The following is a 12,901-nucleotide window of genomic DNA, read 5'->3' on the forward strand; positions in this document are numbered from 1 at the left end:
CAGACGCATTCACTCAAATTTTAATTATTCGACTATTTATCTACTATTAAAAGTTTAAGATATAAAATTTGAGTGCCCATACTAACGATACGATAGTTGTACAGCAATAAAAATCAGAAACCACCTTTTGAAAAGATTATCGATCAACCATCGATCGGTAGTCCTATGTACGCAGCTGTCTAATGGAACAAGCAAACACTCGAACAAATAATTGATACCATAAACGATTTCACACAATCTACAGAACACGCTGCAGGATTTCTGCGTACAAATAATTTTCTTAAACAAAACTTTCTTGTGGTAGTTTTTGCCAATGCTGCTGGCCTAAAAGGAAGCACAGGCAGCTCGATTAAAAAATGCAATCAGCCTAGTTGCTACATAAAATTTTTTAAAAGATTACAAATTCTATGAGTTGTAAAATACAAAGATAATTCAAGCTCTTTGTCATAAGTTATGTTCCTGTCTGTTTCATTTCACAATTTAGTATGAGTCATAATCAATAAATTAATAAATAAAAACATACCCTTGGCACAAAGTTACTAAAATAAAGAATTAATCTAAAATAAATCATTGAGAAAGTAAAAAAGTGGAATTGTGAGTCATAATAAATAACTAAATAAAAACATACTCTTTCCACAAAGATATTAAAATAAAGAATTAACATGCAATAAATCAATCATAAAGTTAAAATGTGAAATGATATTGTTTTGTGTAAGCAGTTATGAGTCATAATAAAAAACAAATAAAAACATATTCTTTTCACAAAGTTATGAAAATATATCATTGATAAAGCAAAAAATGTGAAACGATATTGGTCGGTTTTTTTAAAAGAAATGCCTCGTAATATGTCCTGCCTAGAGCCGCAAAATGTCAAAAACCACCACTGCAGCTTCAACATCTTTCAACAACTTCAAATTTACTGGAGAGAATTGTAGCAGATTTCAATTCTTGGCCGGAAAGAATTGGTGATATTTAAAGTTATTTCTTTAAAAAATAATTAAAATTCAATATGGATCCATTTTACTTAGCTTAATGTAGTAATTAGTCTCTCGTGTGTTACTGTAGAGTTCTCTAATGTTCGAGCACGGATATAGGAGTTATTTTATATATATACCAACCATGGCTTTATTTCATTAAAAATCTATTTATTTACTTTATAATATTTTTAAAAAAAATCTTCGAAACAGTCTTTTGAAATGGAATGTGTTCTATATACAAAATGTGAAGTACATAATAATCGACCTTTGCTTATGAGATGTGTACAGAATGAACAAAAAAACAAACAAGAATGATGTAAGAAAATCACTACTGCGATTGATTGATTGTATGTGCACCTCTCACAACTGGACGATTAATCGAATTTGGATTCGCGAACCCATTTCCCTCGATTTAACTCAACTGTTTAGTTAAGAAGTAATTGATTGCGTATCCTTTGTTTAAGAACAGATGCTGAGGGACATCGCAAAGAACTCTTATCAATTTATATATATACCAGCATACAACATCAACTAAAACACTAGCAAGTTGCAGATTTTTTTAATATAAAAATAAATATCAAACAAAACAAATATGACATGTTAGCTGTACTTACGACAATAAGGCTCATCTAAGCCGGTTTCCAAGAACATAGTCACGGGTTCGGAAGAAGTGAAACGTAACCATTCTTCTGATTTATATCCCATAGGAGCACACCGAGACATATCTTGACCACATCCTTGGTCACACTGACCACTTGAAAAATTTGCGTACGAGTCACAGTAATAGCCATAAAAAGGGCAATCCATATTTATGGATTCGGTAAAAAGCTCAGGTGCGTGTACTGCCTTGCAGCGACGGAAACTTTTCATTCCTAAAAGGTGAGAAGAAAGAAAATGTTACATTTATAGAGATTATCAACATCAAGTACATTTATTCTGAACAAATTACTATAGAAATGAATCATTATGGGAATTGATGTAACACTTTTTATAAATAAAAAATATTTATATAAAACATTGTGGGAATTGTAATTTCTTTTCGTTTAAAATGTGATATTATTCTTTCTAATCTGAAAACAAAATCCTCGTTATCTGCACAAGGTAATCACGGGAATGAGTTTATAGTAAAAAAAAAAAAAAAAAAAGGCATTTCTATTTATGATAAAGCCATTTTAAAACGTAATCATTCTTTCAAAATGGAACCATTTAGATATTCAATGAGATTATTTTTTTAAATCGAAATAACGTAGTTTAAATGAGATTTTTCTTTCTCTATGTAAAAATAAAAAAATAAAAAATTATATCCAACCAAGAAAATTTTCGAAAAGTAAATGGTGATCATTATTCTGTATTATCTAATTTAAAGAATTTGTTTACATATTTTTAAAACTTATTTCTTCCTATTGATATACACTTATACAATCCATTAATTTTATAATAAATAAATGCATTTATGGAAGTGCCGGCGTCCTGGTAGGGTAGCACGTCTTCCCCGTGATCCGCGCGTCATGGGTGCGAGTCCCTGTTTGGGACTCGAACCCAGGACGGCTAAGGTTTGGGCACGGTTGTTTTATCTGTGAGATGTGTGAATGTGTCCTCCTGTAAAAAGGGGTTGTGCAAGCAAATGAGTGATGCGTGAGTAGCAAAGCTGTACTTTTGCCCTAGTTAACGCTACTAAAAAAAAAAAAAAAAAAAAAAAAAAGAGAGAGAGAGAGACAAGAGACCCGTCCCCCCCCCCTCGGCTCAAAATCGCTGCCTTCGTAACAGCGGGCTTGTCCATGGCTTGTGCCATAAGAAACAACAAACAACATTTAAAGGTCCTTATTTCGATGTAAAAAGATTTGAATAAACAAAACATTTTAACGTGCCTAAAACTTTTAAGAAATGCTGATGTAAACTAAATAAATGTTTTATCATAATAAATATAAGCATATATTTTTAAAGAATATATGTTTTTCTTTTTGTTAATATGCATGTGTTAATCAATCAGATTCATTTGCTAAATTAACTACAAAAAGGTGCAAATTTGTGTTGCCGTTCATTTTTCCTTAGTGTAGCCTTTCATGCCACTTGCTACTTAAAATAATCAATATTGGTAATGTATTTTTTATTTATACGAATAAAATGTGAATGCAGATATGATTTCAGAAATACCATGTCCTGTTCAGAATATCCAGTTTCATTTTAACATAACAATTTCTCATTAACTTAAAATATCGCTCACATTTTTTTTAATTAGTAAATGGAAATAAGCGAGCTTAACAAACAACTATGATAATACTAAAAGAAGAAATAAAACTTAACTCATTATTTGAGGTTCAAATGTCTTTTATAATGATTAATTACTTTTGTTTTAGATTTCGAAAAGTGAAATGGTTGCATGAAATATAAAACAATTTTTATAAGGTTTCATTTTACCCCTTTCTTCCAGATTATTCCGAAACCTTAAATTCCTTTACGTAGGAAGGGATCTCAAATTCGCAGTCATAGAAATTTCCACTCATCAGATTAGATATTTAAAAAAAGTAGTGGAAATTATTTTAAGTATAATTTAATGCGTTCGAAGTTCTAATTATTTTTATCAAAAAACGAACTAATTACTTAGATGAGAGATGAAGCTCTGTTCTCTCCTGAAACTGATATTCTGGAACCTTCTTTTGTCATTCCCTTATGCTTTTAATTTTCTGTAGATATATGTTTATCGCTGTTTAAGAGTAGTATTACATCTCACTTAAGAAAATTATTATAATATCAAAATAGAGTCATTCTTGTTCTAGACTACTATCAACAATGATAAAACTTTAAGGATAGAAGAGAAATAATAAAATGTGTAGGTTGTTTGAAACACAAACAGATCAGATATCGTTATGCATTATTAATAAAAGCACGAATTTATAAGAAATGATGTAGAGGATGATAAGTTTTTAGTAATTAAACTTGTTTATCTACTTCTTAGATAAACTATCACTTTCAAAAATGACACTCATTTCAAAAAGGGTCGAATGATTTTAAAATCGACTTATATTTGATCTGCAAACAGAAAATAGAGCGATAACAAAATGTTGTTGGAAAATATGTTTTCCTTGAACATCAACATCCATTATCCTATCATTTGTTATAGCTGTAAGATAAATAACCATGTTGACGCATATTTTGCTGAAAATTTTTGAAGTGATTCTAACGGAATCAATTTCTTCAGATATTACTTTTTTTTCCGTAAAAAATTCTAAAAATTATTTTTTTAAGAAACAGAAAGCAAGATCGAGGTACACAAGTTGCCTGCAATACTGTTTCAAAAATATTTCTTGAATGCATGCTCCACATATGGAAATAGCGATACATGGCCGAATTATTATAAAAGCTTTTCCTTGTAATATGTACAATTATATTCTCCACATTTTTTCACTTTCGCGAGTACAAAGTATAGAGAAAGTATTGTAATTGTCACAAAATACGAATCCAAGATTTTAACAGATATCCATGTTTCATATATCCCCGAATTCGAAAAACACATTTTTGGCAATGCGTCTGTCTATCTGTGAACACGATAACTCAAAAATGCTTTGATCTAGATTTCGTACATGGACTTGGTACCAAATTTGGTACACTAAATTTATAGATTCATATCAATTTTTTTAAATACATTCAGAGGAAATATGTCGGTTCTATTAGAAGTGAATTCGATAATTACCAAATATAAGAGCTACATAGACAAAATTTGGTACACATCTAAAACGTAGATTCCTATTAAATTTTGAACCAAATCTGTGAAAGAGTCCGGCGGTCTATACTTCCACATACTTATAAATGCAAAAATACATAAACGCAATGACTTAAATTAATTAAATTATAAATGTAATCTAGTGACTACAACTGTAGTTCAGTGTGAAATGTTGGTTTTGATTGATCAGAAAAAGGAAGTGAAAAATATATATTCGCTCTGTAGATTCAGTAAAAATGCTTGTTTCTCGCCAAAGATGATATTTTATTATCAGAAAAAAGGTGTCCAAAATATATATTCGTGCGACAGATTCAGTAAAAATACTTGATTTTCGCCAAATGTTTATTTTTCATTACTATTATTTTCGAACGTCATGCAAGGCATTTGCGGGCCATTTGCCATTTACTGTGGTTAAAAGCAATGCTTATTTGCGCGATATATTTATCTGTTGTTCTTTTGTGTGTGTGTGTGTGTGTGTGTGTGTGTGTGTGTGTGTGTGTGTGTGTGTGTGTGTGTGTGTGTGTGTGTGTTTTCTTGTATGTACTTGAATAACTGTTTTTGGTTCATTGCTCGTCATATAATACGTCTGTGTTTTATTTTCACTCTTATTCAAATTCTTTTCATTTTCACTCTTATTCATTTTCTTTTGATTTATAGTTTCGTTTTTGCCCTGATAATCACTTCATGCATAAACTGAACACTTTTAAATAAACTTATGCTCTTTCTTAAGGTTAAAAAAATATACTTTATAGTGAAATATTATATTAAATTCTTTGAAAACTCATCCGTTAAGAAGAGTTAAATTTTGTTTTCAGACTAGGCAGGAGCCTTTTTAGAGCAGAATATAGGAAGTACAAAAACTGTATTTCATAACGTTAAATATATGATACATCCTGTTTTCCGAATGGAAAATGACACTCAAATTATTGCACTGAAATCTCCAGAGCTTATGATTACGATCAACCAATTAGGTAACTGTTATATTAAGGAAAATTATATTATGGAATATTTGATATTCAAGAAAATTTGTTTAAAAAATAACATTATCTGTTTTTTTTTAAGTCTGGCATTTTAGTACATCAATATATTTTAATTAAATTACATAGAAGTTTCAAGTATTCAGGTTTTTCATACATATAATACTTTCCTGGTGTAAAAACATGCTGTCTTCTATAATTATTTTCATTGTGACACACACACCAAATTCAGGAGTTTAAGAAATGAAGCAGTCTTTTTTGCATCTATCAATATAGATTAAGAGAAGAACTTTCATTGTTCTACTCCCTACAGGGCCTTTCGAAATCGTCTGAAGAATTTTAATATCATTGGATTCGCAGACAGAAGGGATTTAACATTACAGCCAGATAGCTATAATGTTTTCAATATGAAGCTCAAAAGTAAAAAGTGTCAAATAAAAACAGCAGTTTCCTCCTTTCAAAAGCGTTGTATGCACCTACCCATCCAATAAAAAGAACTCAATAAAGTTATAAATCTCATTTATAATTGCTAAAAATGAGCAACCTCATTAAGAGATAATGAATAAATTTATATTTCCCTTAAATGCAGTCAAAATCAGGTATTTTAATTCCTCAAATATATTAAGGAAACATAATTTTAAAATATTTAAAAAGTATATATGTTTATAATCAAAGCAAAATTGAGTATATATTTTATTATCAAATTATTCATTGACAATTTTCCAGTCAAGAAAAGCTTAAAAGAAATAAAATTCATCTCCTTACTTATAAAATTAAATGCACATGCACCAGAAATTATTGCACTTTTAATAATTAGTTTTTTAATCTATGAAAGATTTATTGACAACTTTCTGTAAAATTATTTGTTTTAGAAATTTTAGAAGCTTCTGCGTTATATATAAGTTTAAAACAGTGCGTTTGTTCCTTTGGATATATTTTATTATGTTCTTTGAAACGAGAGTGCGAGTTTTTGGTTTTGTCTTACCATTGCAGTTTTATAAAAACAAATTAATTTCTAAAACTATCTTTTTTTTAGATAATATTTTTGTAAAACAAATAATTTTCGCTAAATTTTCTGTAGAACATACCATGTTCTACAGATGTTAATATATGACATTTAATTCCTAAAAATAGCAACTGTAAATTATTTTTGTTCAAAAATGATAAAGAAAATTTCAATTAAATATCTACCATCAAGTAAACTGCAGCCTGTTCTCCTCCATCCAGGTGTTGGATAAAAATCCAGGTGTCCAGCTGGTTGCAACATTCCTGCAACTAAACAAAAGAAGAAAAAATTATTAAATGGCAAGTGCATCAAAATTATAAATGAAGACGCATTTTAAAAGAATTTTTAAAGGGATACAATAGTCTGAAATGAAAAATAAGTTGTTTTTTTTTTTAGAATCGAATTTCAGTAGAGCTCAAAAGTTGAATCTGCGTGTGCTAATCAATGAGAAAATATTTCATTGTTTGCATTTACTTTCTCGCTCATGTACATGTCAACATGCTTTCGTTAATAAATCTATTACTTCTTACATTATTTAGAGAGCGAAGATTTTACACATTTTAGACAATTTTGCATGTTATCCAGAAAAAGTTAAAACATTCACGATTTGCTCGGATATTGTTAGAATTATAATTTTGATTTCGATTCCCATTCAAAGGCGATGGAATCTTGGGATATTAAAAATGGATGACACCCATATCATAGGGCTAAGATGTATATTAAAGATTCGTTGAAGTCAGTAATCTAGAGAAACATACAGCAAATTTAGTATTATGAAAAAGCAGCTAACTAGCTTTAGGGATTATGCCAAGCTTTTAGACTATGACTTTAATGGAAAATGAATAGCTGTCAATTTGGGGGATGCTTCTTATCTTGCTAATCGATTTGCATTCCTAAAATTTCTTTTTATTGGTATGTCCAGTAATGCTCATATCCTCAAAATTGTGAACATTTTGCTTACGTCTTATGTTCTTCTCCGGTTAGCACCTCATAATTCAAGATGAGAAGCTTCCGGCATGGTGGTTGGTTCTCGCCACCCTGTTGGGTATACAAAAGGTGGGGATCTGGCCCTCCCATCAATGACGGGGCGTACTTCCCAAACGAAGGGTTGTACTGTAGCCGGTGATGACCCTTAGTGCTCAACCATAGTTCCCGTCAGTGTTGCTGTTGCGGCGGTCCGTTGCATTCAGATATTTTCGTGTGCCTTCCGGTGGGTCTCAGTAGCTAGTTTAAGGTTAAGGTTATCATAAAATGTTGGAGATGAGTTTAAGAAATTTCTTAATAGTTTTGATTTGTATTTGTTCATGACCATCAAATCAAATGTTGAAATCAAAAGAGATCTTTCAAATCTCTTTTACAAATTTCACACTCATGATGACATTATTTCGAGAGAAATTACACTTGCACATTTTGTAAAAGTTTTGATTTATATTTTGCTTACTTTCCGTAAGTATATTTTTAACTGATATTCAATTTTAAATTTTATATTGTCTCCGAAAAAGACAAAGGAATTAAAAAACACACACAATCATAGTGAACAGAGTTTTTCTCTGAAAAATTTGGTCATCAACTGCACTGAGAATTTTCTATACTAGGAAGAAAAATTGAAAGTAATAGAAAGATTCGGAACTTTCATAATTCGGGCTTTGCTTTCGAGTTAATGCGCATTATAACAGAAACAAACAAATCGTTTTCGACTGTTTCTACAACAGAACGATTGCGGTATGCGAAATGCTGATTTCAATCTCAAGGGACAAATATGCAATTGATGTTAGGCTATCAACGCATTAAAGGAAAACTTTCCGGTTAATTCCTTGTCACATTTCATTTGCCAGAGGCCGAATATTTCGCTCTGGAATTGTCAATAAAGAGGATATCTTTCCGTAAACAAATCCTATAGTAAACTTGTGATACATTTGAGCGATAGTTTCGAAATCGGATAAGAATTATCATTTAATATGTCAACCATAGTTATTTTCAAAAAATGTATCAATTACTTTTAAAAAGAAGCTTTCGTTTATAGTTAGCCCATTGTTTCTTTTCTTAGGCAAAAAAAAAAAAAAAAAAAAAAAAAACATCTGAGATGAAAAAAGAGGATATCAATGATTTAACAAACGAAGTTTCTTTCAATTACGAGACAAATACAATCAATTACGAGACAAATACAATCAATTACGAGACAAATACAATTACGATTCATTCAATTATAAGACAGACAGGGAAATCAAATCACTGAATGTGAATTTAAAATAGTAATTGAAGGTACAAGAATGAATTAGTAAAATCTATTCAATATGAAATACGATCTATTATTTCTTTTTCACTTAGAATCAGATTTAAACTTGATAAATCAACTTCTAATTACAATAGATTTTTGAAAACTTTTGCTTTATTTTTATATCACTTAACATTTTATGACACAGGTGTTAAAAATGTGTCAGTTAAATGTTAAACACAATAATTATCAGAAGAGCCAATAATTAATGTTCTAAAAATGGTTTATTACAGACTTATCATTATTTTAAACGACATCATGTAATCGAAATATAAATGTTTAAACATAAATAGAACTATGGTACTTTATTTATGAAGTTATTACTAAATATTAAATTTATTAGTATTAATACAAATGAGAAATAAACGCTTCAGAAAAAAATCTTTGAAAATAGCACAAGTCGTTTTAATTTATAACGGCAGGGCAATTAATCAAAGCGTTCCTGCGAGAAGATTCAAACAAATTCTTAAATTCACTACTTAACATTTCATTTCATCAAATATTTATTATTCCAAGTATTTTAGTGAATTTGTATTCACATAATTTTTAAAGTGCATGTAATAACAGTCGGCAAAACCATCCAACCAAAACACTTGTTAAACAAAACTTGTTAAGACTTCAGGACTGGAGGGTTTCGAGTTCGAAACCCGATTCCATTAAAGATTCATCAGTACTGTATGCCGCACTTATACTCCCTAAATGTGTAGGCATAGGCGCTTGATGCCTTGATGATCATTAAATTTAACGTCAGGCGGCCAATAGTTCTTCATTTGGTATGATGTGAAAGGCAGACATAAACTCCGGTATTGCCTGAGTCATCATCGAACCACTTTTCGAACAGAATTACGAAGTTCACCTTACAGTAATTCCAATTTCGCTCCCAAAACGTGACGCTAAGCCAACTAACACTTTCAAATGACACAACAATCAATTATTTTCAGATTTTAACTTATTTACAACGATTGTTTCAAAAAGCTTAAAGGGCAGAAAAACAATAAAAATGATAATACTTTATTTTTCCATTTACTGAAATTCATTTCCATAAAAAGATAAGTGCACTTTAATTTTAGTTTCTTTCTAAATCTCATAGTGTTTATCAATTTTCAATAATTTATAGTTATTATATAAGGATTGGTTTCGCACTTTCTGAATTTTCTTACTGAAATGTTTCTGCTTATCTAATATTTTCGGCCTTCTTTTTGAATATTTTAAGTCACAGGGTAGGAAAATGAGATTTCAATTTTCCACCCTCTGCGCTCAAAAAAGGGAAATGAATTATTTCAAATGATACAAAAAATTATCGTCAATTTTACAAAGTTTGTTTAAAATTATCATCCGGTAATAAGTTTCTATTTACGTGTATTTTTTCTACGTATGTTTATTTTACAAAGATTTTCTCTATTAAAATATGATACCAAAGATTACATTAATTCTATTACAGAAAGTGATTTAGTTCACAAGGTTGTCAAGAAAATATTTCCATTATGGAAGAAGTTCTAATAAGTTTTACAGGATATTAAAACAGCTTGCTTTAATTTGGAAAATATTTATATATAATAGAAGTAAGATAAGAAAAACCAAATAGTATAATTCCGTACAAATCCTTTTATGTGAGACATGGTATTTTTGGCTCCTTCTCTTTGTATCGAGCATATAATGGAAGTTTTTATATTTATTAGAATAAAATAATAAATAATCTAAATTTTAAATAAAATAATGAATAATCTAAAATTAGAGCCAACTCTGGTGTCATTTTCGTTAACTGACCATGGTTCAAAATTGTGAGGTCCACCTCAAAATAGCTTGAAAGTTGCTTCTGAGTGAGGTATTAGTTTAAATGAGTTAAACTTAAAAACGTAGGCAAGATATATCATGAAAGTAGTATGAGTGACAAAGTATAATAAACATTTTAAGACTTATAATAAAACTTATAAAAGCATTTCTTTAGAGTTGTCATCGTAATAATATTTTATAATTTTGAAGAAAAGTGACTAAATTTAGTTTTTAATTCCAAATTTCGTTTAATGTTTAATTTTTTTTTTTTTAAATTTTGAACAGCATAAAGCTGAAATTCTCTATGCCACGTAAATTTCGACCCTAACATTTTTAAAAAAAAGCCAGTTTAGTTCGGTTTTCAAAATACAAGATGGAATTTATATTTCAAAAACATGACAAAGCACTGAAACCAGTAAATTATTCTAAAGGTCAACTTTTATGATTTCTTGTTTTCGTATTTGTTATTAATTACATTTATTTATTTAAAATAAATGTTTTCGTATTTATTATTACATTTATTTACATTAAAAAATTGCATTTATTTATTTAGGTTACCACTTCTGGACTTTTCTAATCAATAAGAAGATGAAATACATTCCTAAATTATAAAACTAATTGACGTTTATTTCTCGAAATGAAAGCTGATTATTTCTAGAGTGTTCGCCAAAGCAGATCCTCTTTTCGACCTTCTTCTCATTCCTTTACTTACAGCGCCATCTATTGTTCAATCATAGAACTTTTATTTCAGAAGCCATTGAATTTTACTCCTCTTTCGCAAAAGGAGACCTTGATATTTAGGATTTTGAAATGAAACTTAATAATTTTTATGAAAGAATATTACAACGGAAACTTTTCAGTTTTATAATGTACAGATCTTAAAATAAGGCTACTTGAATTTAATGAGTAACAGTTTTGAAACAAAATATCCAATTTTAAAATACAAATTCATTTAATATTAGAATTACCATTTTTAAAATCATAATAGAATGAATGGAAGCATCATAAAATTCGTGCTTCTTTTGTATATGCATATTTAGTGTCCTATCCAAAAAAATGCCAATATAGTCAATATTCGAAATACAACAATTGGAAAATATTTCAATAACTTGACAATTAAAATGCACTGGGAACTGTAAATCATACTGCTAAATAACTAATAATTTCTTGTTCCGTCTTTATCATAAGTTGATGACGTTAAAAAGTTGTAAATTACTTTAAAATATTAGGTTGTGATTTGTGAATTTTCTAACAAGAAAGAATTAGAATTATATCCTTAAACTATGAAAACTATTGATTCACATTACTCAAAGTCAAAATACTTTCCATTTTAATATTTCAAATAACGTTCAAATGTAAACAAAATAGCATTTTTATATAAGCAGCCAGTAGTTTTGAAGTAAAATTATCAGGTTTAACTTTGAGATAAAAAATTTCTTTGGCGTTTAAACTTCTTTTTTATATTTATAAAAAGTATGAATGGAAGCATTATAAAGTACTTTATAATGCTTCTGCACATCCTTAAACATTCCCGGATGTACATTTGTTCGTCCGTAAAAATTATCTACATAGGTAATTTTTACGGGTGTACAAATTTCTTCCACCAGCACTTCCGATAAACTCCAGCGTAGTCGATATCAAATTTCAATTTGAAATTAAACGTTACTTAAAATATAAGCTAAAATTAATCAATCCTAGATACAAAAATCCTCAAGTTAATAATCAATATTCACTCTCCTATACTCAATTTCATATTTAATTACATAAGAACTGTATGGAAAAATATCAATAATAATAGAGGAAAATAAAGTGAAAAAAATGTATTTAGTAAAGAGCACAGTACTCTACAGCAAAATCATAAAGACTACAAAAACATTTGAAGTTTACATACAGAAACAAGTATTCACATTAAATAGAAAAATGTACCAATATTAATATTATAAATAACAATATAAGAAATCGGTATGAGTATAGTAAACAAGTGTAACTATTTAAGCACAAAGGAAATAAAAAAGAAAAAGAAAAAGGAGAATGTAAATTTGCCAATAATTATATTTAAATTTGAAAGATATGGACACAGTTGATCTTTAAATATAGGAGCAATGTTGAAACTTTCGTTTCAAAACAGAATTTCATCAAAGAAAGATATATACTTTAATACTTGAATATTGT

General features: G+C 29.0%; 1 protein-coding gene across 1 annotated transcript in view; it reads right to left on the minus strand.

The window, feature by feature from the left end:
- LOC129958622 (inactive pancreatic lipase-related protein 1-like) overlaps positions 1-12,901 on the minus strand; it is a 60,632-nt gene that overhangs the window by 6,396 nt on the left and 41,335 nt on the right. The window contains exons 6-7 of the mRNA XM_056071220.1: positions 6,867-6,950; positions 1,592-1,849 (exon numbers count right to left, since the gene is read on the minus strand). Coding sequence (XP_055927195.1) covers positions 1,592-1,849; positions 6,867-6,950 — 342 coding nt within the window. The remainder of the gene's footprint in view (positions 1-1,591; positions 1,850-6,866; positions 6,951-12,901) is intronic.

Source organism: Argiope bruennichi, chromosome X1 (genome assembly GCF_947563725.1).
Source record: "Argiope bruennichi chromosome X1, qqArgBrue1.1, whole genome shotgun sequence".
NCBI classification, from domain to species: domain Eukaryota; kingdom Metazoa; phylum Arthropoda; class Arachnida; order Araneae; family Araneidae; genus Argiope; species Argiope bruennichi.